Source organism: Ambystoma mexicanum, chromosome 2p, assembly GCF_040938575.1.
Source record: "Ambystoma mexicanum isolate Mex_15411 chromosome 2p, UKY_AmexF1_1, whole genome shotgun sequence".
NCBI classification, from domain to species: Eukaryota; Metazoa; Chordata; class Amphibia; order Caudata; family Ambystomatidae; genus Ambystoma; species Ambystoma mexicanum.
The window spans coordinates 1,461,888,675-1,461,907,422 of record NC_090923.1 but is presented as its reverse complement, the minus strand read 5'-3'; the positions used below and the strand labels follow the sequence as shown (position 1 = coordinate 1,461,907,422).

Below are 18,748 nucleotides of genomic sequence, written 5' to 3'. Positions count from 1 at the left end.
ATGGATTAATAAGCAGATCAGGGGTATTGTGGTGGGGGGACTTGAGTGCAAAATCTCACTGTTTGCAGGCGATCTATTGGTCTACCTCACAAATGTTCAGGTCTTCCTCCTAGCATTAATGTCCCAGATAGCCGAGTATGTTCTCCTTTTGGGGCTCAAAATTAATGTGGAGAAATCAGCCATCTTATCGTTACTGGTACAGAGCCCACTCTTAGATTCAAAAATGAATTAACTGGGTAGAAAGGTCAACCAGAAAAGAATTAGGTACCTGGGCATATGGGTGACAATGGACTTGGGTGAAATGGTGACAGTGAACTACAATCCCTTCCGCACGCAGCTAATCGCCGACTTGAAGAGATGGGTCCCCTTGATACTAACGTGGTATGGAAGGATGAGCTCTATAAAGATGAATGTCCTCCCCAGGCTGTTGTATCTGTTTACAGCCATTCTGAGTAATCTCCTAGACAAGTTTTTTCGAGAAGTCACAGGAGAGCTCTGTAGGTTTATATGGGGAAGTAAGACCCCAAGAGTAAAAATTGCAACACTTACCCTTCCAAGGGACGGGGGGAAGGTTTGTTCCCGGATAGCCGCAGGTACTATCAGGCAGCACAAATCCGAGGGATGCTAGATCATATGACTGAGGATTTGAGGACGTACTGGACTTATTTAGAATACCTGGTAGCAAAGGTTAGAGGCTATTTCTGGGCCCTTCCAAGATCAATTCCGGAAACCTTGCGATCCCAACCGACTCTGGGAGTCTTCTGGTCAGTTTGGCGGGATTTGATTGAAACACATGGGTACACATCATGGACCTCACTGATGTCCTCAATATGGGGGCCTCCGTTTGAGTTGGGGCACCAGGGATTCATACATTCACAGAGGTGGTCGGATGCAGGTCTGGAAAGGGTGGGACAACGTTTTGAGGGTGGGAACTTCCAGGAATGGGGCAAGGTGCAAGACACTCTGGAAGGTGGCTCTATCACAATTTGTGATTACCTCCGCTTTGTGTATTCTGACAGATCCTAAGTGGGGGGAAGAGAGGTCTAGAGAATTAACGCCAGTGGAAAAGGTCCTGGACCAGACAGTATTGTGACAGGGAATATTGTCCAAATTATATAAAGCAATTAATGGTACCTGCTTACAGGGGAGGCAAACTTTCCAGAGGTATTGGGGGGTGAGCACATGGGTGAGGAGATCCCCGAGGAGGAATGGTCACAAATATATAGAGTGGTCTTCCAGGGAGGGCTGTTCACCTCCACCATAAAACACAACTTCAAACTGTTAACAGTTTGGCATAGAGACCCAGTGACATTGTCTAAAATGTTTCAAGGAGTGTTCCCACTTTTCCCCATAAGGTCCGGTAGTTGGGAAACCCTGGCACACATGTGGTGGTGGTGGCCCAAGGTGCAAGTTTTTTGGAAAGCAGTGCTCTACTTGGGCCCCCGCAAAAAGACAGGGAAGAACAGAGGCTCCTGAAGATGTGGGAAGCCATGTTAAGAGCGGGGAGACTGGCTATAGCCCAGTGGTGGAAAAAATAAACGCTCCCCACGAAAAAGGTATGGGAAGAGAAAGTACAAAACATGATGGTTATGGAAAAGCTTACGGCGGTGGTAAATGATAGAATGGAGGAATATCATGCCAAGTGGTCAGCCCTACTGCTTAAATGGGTGCTGGAGGAAAGCAGCCAAGTAGGCTAATCCAATGGATGCATTAAGTGCAATGGGGAAGAGATGATGAGGAGGGTTTGGGGGTAGGGCCCTGGAGGGGAGCCGATAAGGACGATGTACAGACATTAGAGTGACCCTCGGATCTGAGACATTATCAGAGGTTACTAGCACCATTGAACAAACAGTTGTGTGTAATGAGGGGTTGGGGGCTGTTATGGGTAAAATGGGTTGCACTCGAAATTGTGTGTTACAGTGACAATGTCTGGTTCTCTTTAAAAATGCTAATAAAATTAAGTTTTTAAAAAAAGAAATATAAATGGGCCGTGAGTTGAGCCATTTGAGTCATGTCTAGTTTGGGTCATGTAAAATGCCTCTAACGCTTTGTGAAACCTCCCACCTTCAAGCCAAATGTCAGATACTTCTGATGTAATCTCTTACATTATTTTAGCTCTGCGCATTCTCCATGGATGAACAGCTTGGTGAGGAGATGTTTCCTGGCATCACCTACTTCCATGGCACTCATTTAAAAATGGCCTTTTTGTAACCCAGTACCTTTCTTCACAGTAACAAAACCACCTTACGCTCTATTCCTATGAGCTTTCCAGAATCAATGCCAAATCAAATATCAATACTCCTCAATCTTAATCTTTCACCTATACACCTCCCTGGAACTCAGGGTCAAGTACTCGCTGCACTTTTTAACAAAACAAAGCTGGCTTTCCATCCACTTCAATGCAATTACATCAGAATGTATAGTCTTTCGCAATGCACTTGTCATGAGTCAATAATAGCCAGCCAGATCCCGGATGAGCTCCCAATTTGTAACGGTTTGAGAAGCCACCTTCAACATGGGGCGTTCCTTCCCTCCCCAATCAAGGTGTCACATAAACTGTATAATGAATTCTTTGTTCAGCCCTATTTCAGATGGATATCATGCCACTTGGACCCCCCCCCCCCCCCCCCTGTGCCACCAATGAGCCAAGAACCAGGCTGGTGAACAGAAGATATATTTATATTTATTTGAATTAAAGGTGATGGAGATCACACTAAAACTACACATGCCACCTTCTGTATAGCTTACAATTAAACTTTTTTCCATAAATAAATCACACAAGTTGGTTTGTAGTGAACAAATCACAATTGATTCGGATTTCAATTTAAGGAATAATCGGTACTAGTCATTGAACAAAATCAATTTACATATGCAGTGCTGTGCAATTTCAATTTTCCTGCGTGCTTAAAATGCTAGCAGTTTGGTTTATAGATTTGTCCAAATGCATATGGCAATTATTATTTCACCCAAAATGTTGCTTTGAAATAAACACATGGTGACTTTTATAGCAGGACATACATCACATGTTCAGTGTTGGATACATGAGGTCTCACTTTTGCAAAGCACTTCTCCCTCAGCTCCAAAAACCCAAGCATCAATTACATGTTATGTTATGCAAATTTATAAGGCGCACGTACACCCAAGGGCACCATGGCGCTGAGAGAGGCGGGAGATAACATGGGACTAAAAAAGTAGGGTTTTGAGAAATCGTCGAAAAGAAAGATGGTCAGTGGTGGCATGTAGTGTAAACGGGAGTCTGTTCCAGGAACTTGCGGCCACCACAGAGAACGTGCGTCCCCCCATTCTAGCCAGCCTGATCCGGGGGACCGATAGCAGAAGAGCCGACTGAGATCGGAGGGTACGTGGAGGAACGTAAAATGCAGCACCCTTCTATACAAAGGCCAGGTCTAGGGAGTAGCGACAGTTTAGAAGTTTGTTTTTCAGGACCCCGCCTCCCCCCCCGCACTTAAAGGCCTGTTTTGTGTAAGTTTGACGGAAAAATAGGGATCATTTGGAATTTAGAATGTTCAGACGCCCCCTTCACTAATAGACCTGTGTTGCGGGATGAAGACAGTTTAGGGATTTTTTAGTTTAGGGACAAGGGCACCCCTCTTCCTAAAAGAAGTCGGGGTGAACAGCAAAAATGGGATTACCTAATTTCATTACAGTCTATAGTTTTCAATCGCATACTGGGAATGAGCTTTGTTAATTTCGAATGTTAACAGAAATCACCCCATGGTGTTTGCTAAAGGGCAATTAAATTAATATTCAGTCAAATATGCTACGGATCTATACCGTTTGCTGCCCCCCCTCCACTAATGGAAAATAACCCATCAATGAAAGGGAATATTCAATGGATCCTCATGCTGATATTTTGTTGAACAATGTGCTTTTAAAATTCTCTGGGCTTGGCACTCAGGGACTGAGCAGAGCTTCACTTGTAGGGAAAAAATAGGATTCTAGCCAGTCCTTCAGTCAATTGGATCCCACCAGCTACAGTGAAGAATCACAGCCTCTGCTTTCTAGTCTTTCCAGCAATAGAAATACAGCACTCTTCCAATATTGCCCCCAGATGAAATTTCAGTAGATTTCCTTTGGTGATTTTTGGCAGCTGACCCTTCTTTCATGGTGCAAGACCTTTTTGCCCCTTAAATCCCTCCCAACATCAGGAGGTGCTAACTTATGATCTTTCACTCAGGATTGGACATTCATTCTCTCCAACCCCCATGACCAGCCCCTGTCTAAGGATTGGTTCAGGAGTCTAGAACAGAAACATAGCAAGCCCCATTTGAAATTCATATTTTTTTCTATGTCCATTTTAGACAGAAAGTAGCTACATGGCAAAACATAATTTACTAATAACTGCCATGATATATATATTTTAACATTCCTCTCCTTCTGACGAATCAGTGAAGCTTACTTTCATTTCGGCACCTTATTGAATGAGTGTGACATAATTATTTGCCCTTTTCACTAAAAGTATGATGGATATGAACATGCAATTTAATCTCCAGATACCTAATTTTATGACCTATCAGCGCACCAATTATTAAATTCAGAACATTTTCGGGGAAGCCAGAAACATGTTTATTTCCAAAGATCGCATGTGGATCAAATTTACATCAGAAGAACCGGCTCATTACTAGCTTTCTGAGGACATATGAATGCACACTGTGCGTCCTTCGGTTCGAGACTTATGCTGGAAAATGACGTGGCCAATGTAAATTTATAGGTCTTTCATTAGTATATATGAGCTTTAGTTTAATTTCTTCAAAAACAGGCCAACTGAGCCCTGCTGGTTTCTATTTCGTTGAGGCAACGTGCCCCAGAGTCTATTAGGTAGCAATGTTGACACTATTCAATAAATCCTCTGGCCTTTTGTACTTTGAAAGTTAATGGGGGCTACTGGTCATAAATAGTTGGGATGCATAAGCTACACAGAGATCTCCCATTGCAGATAAGGAGCCAGGCCGGCCCTGTGATGTCATGAGGCCATACTGACATCTGGCATTTGGTCCTGTTCTCTGAAGTTGACCACCATTTTGATCTTAAAACCTTACATTTTCTTGTATTTGTCAGAGTTCAGCTTCCCTTAATTGCAGCCCCTGTTTACACAACTCCATAAATTCCATTCACACACTGGCTAGGCCATTTGCCCAGCAAATAAATGAGACAACCGGTCTGGCAATGGGGGCAGTTTGTTTTTGAACACCATTAAGGGCAGGCCACACTGAACAGAATGCTCTACTTTGCTTGTCACAATATCTTTCTTTAAGCATAACGCCTTTCTTATGTGTTCATTTGGCAGCTGAACACTTTTCTCCATGTGTCCCTTTACAGTTTTCAAAATAACATTTCAGTTTCAGTCCCTTGATTTGCACACAGCAATTTGTATTAATGTTTCAAACTTTAATGAAGGGTTTCTGTATTGCAAGGTGGCTCTTAAGTTGCTATGGCTTTCACTCTCACATGCAAGGCCCAGTTTACCCTATTTTTCCAGTATACACAGTTTTTCAGTGTGTCAGTTTCAGGGAAAATGCTGTATTTCAGTCCGATCTTTCCTTTTTGTAATGAAAGGTCTTTAGATTTTTGTTCTAATGCTTGGCCATTCACATAGCTCTTCCTGGTGTTTTACTTGCTGCAATCCACACAGTCTGCCTTAATAGGCCCATTTTCAGTGTGAAGGTTTTTGAAGGCTGGCAGGTAATTTTTACAGTGAGCCTTTCAATTCTGTTTGTTTGGGCCTTTGATTAAATCCCACAGGGTGCATGGTTTAAAATAAAATGTGTGGCACTATAGCACAATGTTTAGTATAGTTCAATAGGCCGCCTTTCGAATAGTATACTGAGACCCTGTTAGCATGAAGAAATCCCAAAATGGGCAACGATTGCTATATTGTTAGTCTGTGAATGAATGAACAGGGGTTATACAGGCATGATGTGTACAGGAATACAATAGGGGAGATCTAGGCTGTAGACAACAGAACATCAAACAGAACTGTTGTACCAGGCTAGACAGCATTTCAGAGAGTGCAAGAGTTGTGGCATAAATGACGAAAGAGGGGAGGGACAGACAAAATGACTTGCAGGTGGCGAAGGACAGGCAGAGGAAGGAAAGAGGGGTACCAGAGACTCGAGCAGCCTAAAAAGATTGAATTTGCCAGGGCACACAATACAGTAAGGTGCAATGCTGTTTGACACACCTAGGCCAGAAGCACTCACAATCAGTATAATTGGAAGAATACAAGTTGGTGAGAGCACACCTGAGTGAAAAGATCCTTGTAAGACAGTGAAGAGCACCTTTAGGGGTGAGGCAGAAGGTCAAAGCAGGAAAGAGTCAGATAGCAGACAGGAAGGGAGTCATAGCCCACGGTTAGTGAACCAGATGTGCTTACTGGGGCATGTGGGCGGTATGTTGATCAAGCTCCTGGGTGCAGGATGCGGAAGGGACGTTCATGTGATGAGAAGAGACTGATAGTGGTGGCAGCATGGGGAGGGTGCCTTCTGGCACCAGACAGGGCAAGACAGGGGCCTTTTTGCCAGGGGGGCTGGCACTCGGCTGCCGGGTCCCGATTGGCCATGAAAATGGGAAAGCTGACCAATCGGAAGCCGTGCAGGGCAGTGTTCACAGTTACTCCGGTGTTTGCGGTGAAACAAAGGCCACCATGTTGGATGGTGCACGGGTCTATGCACCACATGCCGGAATGGAGGCTTAGGCATGCCATCAGGCATGTAAGTTGGAGGTGGGGCGCATCTGCAGTAAAAGTGAAGCCCATCGGGGCAAGTGGAAGTAAAAAGCAGTGCACTTTGCTGCGCTCTATAAAATGAAGCAAATCAAGTCCACAAGCTCAAAGGAGCTTACCTTAACGACTCAGTAATGGAAAGCAGTCCCCTGTTGCCTAGAGGTGGTGGGAAGCCTGCCCCTCTGCTACTGCAGTAACTTGCAGTACTGCCATAGCAGGGTAAGTGTCTTGCGTGGCAGCAACCGGGTATGGTACCATGGGCAGCTCGCTAGTTCTGATGCCATGTGTGCGTACACATGCATGTGTGCAACTGTCAGTATGATGCAGGCTTTGCTTCTGCAGGTAGGGGCATTGAGTGAGCACAAGCAGGGCTTTTGTGAGAAGGACACTTGTGCTATTTCTTCTGGTGATTGGGGGGATGGACTAATCCGAAGGCACATGCCGGGCTCCCAACTAACTCGGGTTTAACAGTCTGCCACATGACTGTGATTGGTGCTGCAGTCTTGCCATTAGTGGGGTAGAGGGGCACAGAGAGGACAACGACAGAACAGTCTCAACCCCCGAAATGCCACCAAATTGACAAGGCCATGGAAAAGACAACTGCCAAGAACTATAGAAGATGATCTTTCTAAGGTCTCTCACTGGCGTTCAGTTGAATACAGATTGTGTATGAAATTGTCTGTCACTTTACTATATGACGAAGCCACCTATTCTCTATTTGCTGTGGATAGACGTTAACATTTTTATACTTTCAACCTATAGAATCGGAGGACATTTAAAATGATGATATATTGGAAGAAGCAGTTACACATTTGGTGTTTCATTTCAATACACATCTACAGTGTTATGTAATTTTTATTGGTGTCAACCTTACTGCTGCAGTTCATGTTATACACGTCATCCTCAGCGAGCCAGTGGACGTGGCAGCAGTGAGCCGCAATCTGCCACCCTGAAGTAGCACTCTCATAGGCCTGTCTCTTACTAACAAACTAATCACTGGGTCTGCACAGGATCTTTCTCTAACCACATTCTCTGTAATTGATTTATCTGCTCGGGACTAACTACAGTTTAATTGGCTTTTGTCTACAGGCTACGTTCTCCAGGGCCAGGCCTCCCATCTGGGCGTGCCTGTGGGAATTCTCTCAGCCCGCGTTGCTGCTGCTCAAATTGGCCAGATCTGCCAGTCCCCAGTTGACTGCATCCCTAGTGCCTTACTGAATCCTGACCAGAGAGTAAGTGACATATTTGGGCACAGTGTGATCCAGAAGTATAAACACGGTATCTGGGTGGAAACTAAGGGCGGAGAAAAGGAAGGTTGTGAGCTTGTCATTCATTGTATGTGGCTATTTTCCAATGCGCCCAGCAGATGGTGAAATACATTTAAGACTGTTTTGTTTGTGAAGCTGCAGCAGCCTCTTTGCGCATTCCCGCCACTGTTTTTCATTGTACCTTGGCATTAGACCATTCAGAAGTTTGTGTTTATTTGGTGCAGGTCTGCCAAGCGTTGCATCACTGTGAAGACCTCACATTAGTAAAGCAATACTGCACATACTTTAAAGAGTGGATCCTTCAGCGCCCTTATTTGGCAGGTGAACCAACTGAAATGAATACAATGAGGGCGCTGCAATGACTACTTTTTAAAGGGGTTTAGAATGAGAAGGTTTAACACAATCCATACCTTTGGATTGTTCGTGTTCTGGGTGATGGTTTGTTGTAGTCTGCAACCTTTGGCTCTCCAGATGTTTCAAACTACAATTCCCATGATTTCTGGCTATTGACTATGCTGGTTAGGGATGATGGGAGTTGTAGTCCAACACAGCTGGAGAGCCAAAGGTTGCAGACACCTGTGGGCTATTCTTGAAGTTTTCTCCTCAATGAAGGCAGAGCATTAAGTTATGTCTGCAATACCCATGTGATCTTCCAATAATGATTGCCTTTCACATCTCAACCAGTACTGCTTACCTGGGTTGCCTCTTCTTTTTTTTTATTCAGTTTTTTGTGTTTTGTCCACGTGTCTGTGCTCACTTGTCAATTCCTCCTCGATGTACCTTTCCCCCTCATCTTCACTAATCCAATGGGCATCTCTGCTCAAACCCTACACTGTTCTCATTTATGTTCATTTAGCCTACCTTCCACAAATGTTTACATTTCCGTCCCCTCTGACATATATTCTACATGCTCCACTCACCCTACATAAATGTAAAACTCTTGCAAATCTTTGCCATTTTCAATATTGTATTGCGCCATTACTTCACCCGTAGTTACTTTGCTCTATCGCAATTGTACACCGATTTGGATTTGACAAACTGCATACCCAATTCAAACAGATGGACTCATCAGTTTTACATTTACATAACTGGAAAGCCTGCTTTAAACTACAGCACTGTGTAGAAGCATTGAATTAGGAGAATTGGTGGTAAAACTGAAGGAAGATTCTGGCTCCCAACCATTTGATGCATAGTCCATCTGTGATTCAGAAGCTTTTCACTTCATTTACATAGACATGCCTAAACAAAAGAAAATGAGACCTCTGGCTCTGTTGCATAACGTTATCCCCAAATGTAGAAGATTGCTCAAACTACTGTTCGGTTCCTGACAGCAGAGAAGCTAATCCAAATTTGTGTTTACTTCTCATTGTAATCTTGAAAACAGAGGTAGCGTGGTTATGACATTTAGAAAAACCTTTTCCTAAGTTTGTTATGACTTATGATTGGTTAACCTGGCCCCAACACATGCTACTGCGGACCATATTGATCTCTGGTGTGATGTGTTTGAGAATCGTTTAATGGACGGGTCATTGCCTATGTTCTGGTGAACTCAATATAGGACAGTTTTTTCTTTTCAAGTGTCCATCGGTAACACGGTCCTTTGCAAAAGGTATTAAAATAAACACCGCTTGTACACTAGCCGATGGTTTGGAGAGAAGTTACAGATTGTGGGATCAACAGAAGACTTCAAACCATTGACTGATATACTTCTGGTCTATTATATAAAGCGCAAGGGCAGGAGTAAAACCTGAGGAGGGATATTCTAGAGCAGGTTTTTTTCTCAGAGCAACAGTGCTAAATGTTCGAGAGAAACATAAGCAATTGAGAGGAGGGGATGTTTTTGCCCTAGTCTAAAAGAGTGCCATGGTCGGAAGTCCAAGTTTGATCATCTACTACAGTTTCTATACAATGTTCTATCACCCCACATAGCTTACCCAAAGTCGCTCACAATTTCTGCTCCTGATTCTTCTTTCGTCTTGCTGAAGGCAGGAGCGTAGGAGACACTCAAAATCCGGGCAGGGGAGTGTGGGGGACAGTGGATACCTTGGGGACTTTGCTACAGACGCAATCCAAACTGCCATATGGCTAAGTGCTCAAGCGTTAAAACCCCCTATAAACACGTATTGTTAGATTTCTTTTAAGAAAGAACACCAAACAATGGCAGTTTTAAAAACACAGATAAACTTCAAATAAGTTGTAGATTCTCATCTATGGCCCAAAATGTAAAGATGTGTGTAGTTTTGTTCAAAACAGAAATAAAGTATCTGCACACTGCTAAAACAAATGTTCAAACATTTGAAATCTAACAAGGGAATTTAAGGAGAAACAGTTCTTTAAATCTCTTTGAATATCTCAACGTAGTTGTAGTGAGGGGTATTTGATATTGTTATATTGTTCAACTGATGTGATGGACTTGAAGAATGTTTTATGCAAAAAAAGGTAAACATCACTATTTGGATGAGGTTCCTCCAAATGAGGAAATAAAGTTCAGAGATATGTTTCTGCACAGCTGGACTCCTGTAACGTTGGGGACAGGAACGAGAAGCTTACGGTTGTCTCAAAAAATCAATTTTAGATTCAACAATCAAATAATCCAGATGCATATTTTGTTTATATACCTTTGGAGCTATTGCTACACAAACTACTTTGGAGCCGTATATCACTGACCATACATTTGTGGTGAAAGCCACACTACCGGTGTCTTATAGCACCAAGGTGGCATTGTTGGAAGGAACCCACATGGTTGATTTCTGTTGCATGGGGTTCCACCGCTGGGGGAAGTTGAGCACCAGGGCCTAACAGGACACTACTGATGGAAGATCACTGAAAATGCTGGCAGTAACCCATGACGAGTGAGAAGAGATCAAGGCAGACCCATCCTCACACCATTCAGATGTATATACCATTGCTGTTGCCACCAACAGTCACAGGCAGCATTAAGATTGTGGTGTGTGCTGATCTGCTTATTGATAAAACATCTCACCTATCCATAAACAATAACCTGAACTACAAAATAGGGTGTGTTTCGCAATATATATTTTGTTTTCATACATATGTACTATATAACACACACTGGTTCATTTACAAGGGTATAAAGAAACAAGTCAGAAATACAATTATATAAAATACATTCAGTATGACAAATGGGATAAACATGAAATTCCATCTAGACTGATCAGCCCCATCCCCATGACTGCCTTCTCCTTGACCATCTCTCTTTGGAAGAATAGCCACATAGTAAACAGGGCCAATTATTTCATAGTCAGTGAGGAACATGAACATTTGTTAAGTTTTTTGTGGCATTCAGTATGCATGGAAAATTCGTTTGCTTATTTCTCCCAGATCCATGTTATCTTTATGTATATTGCACACAGCAACATGAGTCAGTCTTTTCTGAGACATTGTTGAATGTAGCAAGGTTTTCAGTTGTTACAAAGCACTGAAGTTTCTATCAGCCCCACAGGACGAAGCTAGAACCGTTAAGAGGATTTGCAGTGGCTTCACCTTTGCAAAGAAAGCTCTTTCAATGGGAAGGATCCTTCCAAAAAATGCCTACTAGTTTTGAAACTGAAGAATAATTGTTGATGCTGGCTAAGGTTGTTAATTGTCCATAGAGAAGGAAATATTTGATTTCTGGGTATTTAACATACATTTCAGAGCCTCTCACTGGTTGGTGGAAGAGTTCAATTGAAGAGAACTGAAGGTGGGGTGGGGTGTGGTGTAGAGTCAAATAAGGGAGTAGACAGGAGGAGAGTTGTTAACACATTAGAGTGAGAGTGGTGGTAAAAGAAGAGGATCTGGGTGGAGGAGCATTTGAGAGAGGGAGAGGAGTCGTATATACTAGGGTCGGGAAGATAGCTCAGGAGCAATGCGCTGTTTTGTAAGGAAGACAACGTGAGCAGCACAAGTTCAAAACCCGGTCCCATGCTTAGAGGCTGGACTCTGACATGAGGCGCGACATAAGAACCACATTTTTTATAATGAGCACAATAAAGGTTGTCGGATCCAGTTACTCATTTGCCTATTATCGTTCCCGCTGTAACACTTTAGACACCACTTAGAACAAGTATTGATAACGCCAACAGTTTTGGCTCATCATTAAGCATTTTATAGTCATTGTCGTCATAACCTTAGGCACTAATGCTAATTACCAGCTATTTCCATCATGAGCCCAGAGAGTAGCACAATTTGTCAGGTATTGTAATGGGCGTGCTCTGGTAATCACACCATTCACCCTATCTTACTGCCCTATACCAGGTAATGACATCAACAGCCCTGGCACTCGCCATTTCAAGGTTTTCTCATCAAAATTCAAGGCATGCATACCATTACCAGGTACTGCCTTCAATAAACCACGTTCTTGAACCACTACCATTCAATACCGAGGTACCCACACCATTGTCAAGGCTATGCACAATTAGTATAACAGTGCCAATCTCCATGATTCCCATTAGGAGGTAGTGCCAAGTTCCCTGAAGACATGATAGCACAGCAGGACAAGATTCCATTACACCCAACTTCGACAACAATGGCAATGAAAAAATTAAAAACATTAACTCTCAATCTATTTTATGAATGGAAATTACACTCCACCTAGTCAGCCTTGGTAGCTTATAAAGTTGCTGTTAAAAAGTATAGACTGCGAGAATTGAGGCAAAAAATAATTTCTTTAATACCAGGAATCCGAACACTCACTCGGATAACATGGGACTTTTTAAGATTCTCAAGGAACAAGAGTCTACGAATCGCATTGATCCAGTACTGATGGCAAAGGATGCTGCCTAGTGTGAAGGGATTCAGAATGCCATGCAGGGCAAGCTAAAGAATATTAGGGCTGATATTGCCTTGAAAAAAGGCAACCTACTTGGAGCAGAAGGGGGAAACCCTGGAAGGGCCTTTAGTAGGTGCCCCTCCATTCTGTAATTTAGTTTCACTGCCATCTTCACAGTAGAATCGGCTTCTTTCATTGAACACCTGAGGGCTATTAAATGCAAAGATGACCCCTGTGCGGCCATTATTATAAAAACGTGCCCACCTGCATTGCTTGCAGCTATCTGCAAGTTTGTTAATCTTTCTTTTGTAGAGGGGGTTGTTCCCCAGGACCTGAAAAGTGCATGGGTTATGCCTATCCTCAAAAAGCCAGGACTACCAGCTGATGTCCCAAGAAATTTCAGGCCGATCATAAATACCCCATTCATTTAAAAAAATGGGGGACCAGGTGGCATATAGGCAAATTGCTGAGCATTTGAAAAAAAAAATCCCTATTCTGAATGACCATCAATCGGGTTTTAGGGGAGGGTTTGGAACAGAGACAGCTTTGCTGGAATTAAAATCTAGGCTTCTGGATCGTATGGATAAAAGCGAAGCTTCCATGCTGATGTTGTTGGATTTGTCGGCAGCCTTCGACCTGGTGGACCATCATGGTCACCAGGTTGAGGGAGGTTGCAAATTTCTCACCAATAGCAGCCCAATGGATTCAATCCTTTCTCTGCAACCGGGAAAGCAGAGTATGCTTTAAAGAAGCAGAAGCCATGCCCAAAGATTTAAGTTTTGGGGTACCACAGGGGCCTGTGTACCTCGCCGTGTTGATACAATATCTTCACAGCTCCTCTATTCGCCATGTTAGCACATGAGGGGGTGATATTTACAAACTATGCTGATGATACGCAGTGTGTCACCCCCCTCTCCGGAAATCATGACATAGATGAGACACAGCTTAACAAAATGTATGCCTTGATCGAGACCTGGATTGTCCACAATCGACTTGTGTTGAATAAGGAAAAAACTGAGCTGTTGATTGTAGGCTGGCCATAGTTGATACAGAAATTGGGACTAGCACATGAATGTTTTCATATAGGAGCCGCTAAAATAATCCCTCTTAAGAAAGTTAAGACGCTGGGGGTCACCTTTGACCAGCATATCAGCATGAAGTCTCATGTGGGGAGTTTGGTCTTGGCTTGTGCCTACTGTATCAAACTGCTGGCCCACCTTAGACCCCTGTGGGAGCTAAAATTGACTAGTGCTGCAGTCTGCTCGTGGGTATCAATACATCTATTTGCAATAGGCTGCAGGTACCCAGAATGGAGCAGTAAGAGTGGTTATGGGGCTCGCTCAGAGAGACCATGTATCAGCGGCAAGACCAGCTCTTCACTGGCTCCCGGTTGAGTCAAGAATCCGTTTTTGACTATTGCTAATAACCCAGAAATGTAGGCAGGGAAAAATGCCTGCTTACCTACAGGTTCTCTTATCTAACAAAACACATGGAAGATCGCTTAGTTCCAGCAATCAGGATCTCCTAGTTGTAGGACCACAAAGGCTTCAACAAGCCTTTTAGGTTGCTGCTCCTAGGGCTTGGAATGACCTTCCTCTGGAGTTAAGGGGCATTGATTCAACTGATGTATTCAAGAAAAGACATTTCTGTTTGCTTAAGGTGTTCTGCCTCTGTTTTACTACTCCTCTCTAGTCTGCCCATGCTTGACTAGCTTTTTTGTGTCTCGTTGCGCCCTTAAGCCTACGGGTCCATGGCCTGCGCATTATCAATTTATAAAAGTTAAGTAAAGCATCCATTATACCCCCTTTGCACAGAAAGGCCAGATACCAATATGCCAAGTTATCAAAAGCCATGGCGGATTTAAATTTACCAAGTCAGCACAGTGAATCCAAATTCTATTATTTTCATTTATCACAATAATGACCATTATGACCACCAGCACAGTAAACCCAGATCTCAGTATGTCAGTTAGCCCTCAATTACATATTCTATAGGTGTGTGTTGGTGCAGTGGGATGAATATGTGTTGTACAGGGGCAGAGTGCGCTGCAGGGAGATGTGTGGAGTGCACAGCTGGAACTGTGCGTGTGCACAGTGCAGTTCTGAGGGTGGTGTGTGCACAGAGCCTGGGTGGGGTTTTTGTGCAATATTCAGCATTGTGTGTGTGTTTGTGTTTATGTAGTGCTGGTGTGGTGGTATGTGCATGCTGGTTAGTCTTGAGGCCATGTTAAATCAGTGCTGTGTGTGCAATCAATGCTGGGGCAGTGTGTGTGTGCAGTGTTGGGGCAGTGTGTGCACATTGCTGGGTTTAGTGTGTCTTTGTACACTACAATGAAGTGCTGGTGGCAATTTGTGTGGTGGATGAGGTTGATTTGTGTGTACAGTACAATACTGTGGCCAGTGTGTGCAGAGCAATTTTGGGGCTGTAAGACTGCATGACGTTTGTGGATGGTGTGATTGAAGGGCAGGAGGAAGTGTTTGAAAAGCAGGATTGGGGCGGTGTACATTCTTTCATTGTGTGGATGATGCAAATGAAGAGCAGTGTTGGGCTGTGGGGATGTGTGCAGTGCAATGCATGGTGAGTGTGTAGAGCAGTGTGGGTGTCCAGTGGGGTAGTGTGTATGAACTGTGCTTGGCAGTGGAGCGTGCAGTGCAGTGGAGGGCTGTGTATGCACAATGCTAGCTGGTGCAGGTGTGCCATGGACTAGGGTGCATGTGCAGTGTGGGGCGATGTGGGTGTGCACATCAGTGGGTTTGTGTATACACAATGCTGGGGAGTTTTGTGTGTGTATTTGGCTACGGTATTCTGTTAGTTGGTGCTAGTGTTTGCAAATGTGCAATGCTATGATCTTGCTGGTCAGTTCTGGCATGTTTATTGGCAAAGCACACTTGGGTAAATGTTTTACCTGCTTCATGCTTTATAATCAAAGCAGGTCCATAATGGTGAACGCATCTCAGAATAATTTCCTTTCTATGTTCCTAGTAAATCGAAAAACACCTTTCTCACACTTTTTAAAGAAGTTTTACTTTGCCAACTTTTAGCTAAAATAAAAAATAAAAGTATGTATATTTAAAAAAATACATTGTTTTTAGCACTTCCTGACACAATCATGCAGCTTCTTAGCACTCTTGTAATCAACCTATTTTTCTAAGGCCCACTCGGTGGCACTCATTTGATCTTTCAGTAGGATGGAAGTCTGAGTTGGCTCTGATGGAATGGGATGCAGCTGGTGCATCAAACCGCTAAGTGATTTTACCACCTACATCATGTCAATGTAGTAAATGTCCAGCAAAATTGCACAAGCACACATTTACTAAGCGTATTTACATGCGTTTATGATACAAAGCTGGGTGCTGTAGAATTTGGGTCAGTCTGACAAGGTGGCTCTGGGGCAGGAGCACGGCCAGCTGAAGATTTATCAATGCTGGTGGGGATTTACAGCATGATTTTTGGGAGCCCTCTTTGTCTTGCACCACTGGTGGTTTTTACCAGTTGTAACTGGGGTGTTTAAGTTATAGTAAAGTTAAAAGAATGCCGTGAGGTGGTTAATAACTGCATATTATCAAGGGAAAAGCAGCCAGCAAGGTGCTGAAACACCAATGTTCCCTGAAAAGCTATTAATTGCTCTTTGTCAGCAGGATGCTAATGATGGGAAATTTTGAATAAAAAGGCAATGAGGTGCTAAGAACATTCTTCGAGACTGCCAGAAGGAGGTGGCAGTCTGTAATGTGCCCGCTGTGCACATTTAATGTTCCAAATGAAAGGGTTTTGTTTCCGTTTCCAAAGCTCGATGGCACATTTCAACTGAAAAAATGTAAATGTTCGGATGCCATCCCGGCTCTGGGGCGAGTGGTGAGGTCAGCTGGCTGCAGTTCTCCTCGAGGGGTAAGCAAGTGGGACCATTAGGAAATGGGACCAAGAAGTAGCGTTTCCAGGGCTGGGGACTGAAAAGCTCCTGTAGGTCCATGTTGGGAAACTGCAGCTCAGCCAAGACTCCACTTGTTCAGGTGGTGAATGATGTTTTACTCAAGCATTTTTCTTTTATCTGTTCATTCATTCTGTAGCTGGGCTGTGATTTGTAGACAGTTTTGCAACAGATTTTTGGTCAGGCCCTCAGCATAAACTGCTAATAAAGCACCTGTGATGTTGCCGGGAGCCCTGCCTTCCCGACTCCGGGGTGGAGGCCCCGGTGTGGTGCATTGGTGGGCATGGAGGAATGAGACACAGACACGGCAGTATAGTGGTTCGCTCCCGACTGTCCCGTTTTGGCGGGGCGTCAGTCTTTTTATTATCTTCCCGCGTTCTGATGTAGTAACGTCAGAACGCCCTAGGGACCTTTTCTCTACATACTACATCCCTCCCCAACTTGCACGATAGTTTTCACAGGCCTGTACAGTGCTATAGTGTGTGATTACATTACATCAGTCACAGGGTGCCTTGTTGGCTTACAGTTTGTTGGTAGATGCCCTGGATGTTGGGGGGTTTCTCCCGCAGTTCGTAGCGTGACCCATTGCGCCGTGGCTGATGTGTCTGGGTTGCAGCTGGCTCTTGTTGCGTCTGCTGGCAGTCGCTCACTTCGCCTGGTGGGCTGGTGGTGGCCATGTGTCTCTCTCCTCCCGCACTGCTTGACTTCTCCTGGCGATCAGGTTGGGGTACGTCTGATGCCTCAGCTGAGGGGGGCATCTGCTTCCACATTGCTAGTGGCACCCTCCGGAAGTGGGAGGTATTTCTTGTCACTGACTCTTGTCCTAGCTGGGCTGTCACCATCCCGTGTTCCTTGTGGGTGACTGCCCACAGCGTTGGTTCATATTGGAGGGCCATTTTGCTTTGTGGTGCCCGGTTTCTGACTAGCACTCTGTCACCGGGGTTCAGGTTTCTGTTAACGACCCGTCGGGCGTGGCTTTCTCTGTTTTTTTGGACTTTGATTCTTGATTTGTTCTCTGTCTGGCTTTGGGATGGACCGGCTGTTGGGGATGGGCAGTCCTACTTATATCGGGAGCCCGAATATTAGGGTGGCCGGACAGACGTGGGGCGTCTGCCGGTATGTTCATAGGAACCGGTTTACCTCAGGACCCCATGACGTCTGTTGCTCCTTCGCAATGCAAATTACTTTGTTGAGCTATGCCATGAAGCTTTCTGCATATCCATTCACATGGGGCCAGTATGGGGTGATGTTGGATGTTATTTTCACAGAGGTTGCAGAGTTCTTGCCCTTTAAACTACGGGCCGTTGTTGCTTTTTACTTTGTTGGCTATTCCGTGTTTTGCAATTTTTTTTCCAGGGCAGTGATGACAGAGGTCGCATCTGTGGACCAGACTTGCTCCACCTCGGGGTACCTGCTGAACTCATTGATGGTGACGAGTAGGTATGCTTTGTTGGCTACCGAGCAGAACTCTATACTTCTGTTGGCAGCGGGGAGGGTTCGCGCTTGGCTCTGGAGGGCTTTGCCTCTGATTGACTTGACAGGCAACACTTGCGCTTATTAGGGCTGTGACTTTTGTTTGGTTGTTGGGTAGCCACACCATGGACTTGAAGAATGCTTGAGTTTTGGTGATGCCCTTCATGCGCTATGCACAGTGCTTGCTCTTCTAATGTTAAGGGTAGGACAATCCAATGTCCTTTCAGTATGATCCTCTCCGGTGAGATTGAGAGTTCATGTTGTATCCCTATTGGATGTTGCAATAGTTCCAGCGCTGCTGGGGTTCGAATTGTTGCTGCTGCCGCCAACAGGTTCCTCTTTTCTCCAGACAAGACTGATTCCTTGACTTGCTGGAGGCAAGGGTCTTGATCTGTTTCCCTGATGATTTCTTACAGCTTCATCCTTTTCGGCCTGGGGCATGCGATTGCGTGACAAATGTGTTCATCTGTTTCGTGCGTGCTGTCTTGTTCTTCTGGTGTGGCTGGACAGGGGGTGTCTGGACAGGTAGTCTACCGGGTTGTTGCTTCCCGAGCGGTACACTACTTCGA

The 18,748-nt window shown here is 44.4% G+C and overlaps 1 protein-coding gene across 6 annotated transcripts in view; it reads left to right on the top strand.

Annotated features, from left to right (window-relative positions):
• FANCA (FA complementation group A) overlaps window positions 1–18,748 on the top strand; it is a 3,206,914-nt gene that overhangs the window by 302,466 nt on the left and 2,885,700 nt on the right. For all 6 annotated transcript variants that reach the window (XM_069646037.1, XM_069646039.1, XM_069646038.1 and 3 more), the window contains exon 4: window positions 7,832–7,974. In XM_069646037.1, the coding sequence (XP_069502138.1) occupies window positions 7,832–7,974 (143 nt within the window). The remainder of the gene's footprint in view (window positions 1–7,831; window positions 7,975–18,748) is intronic.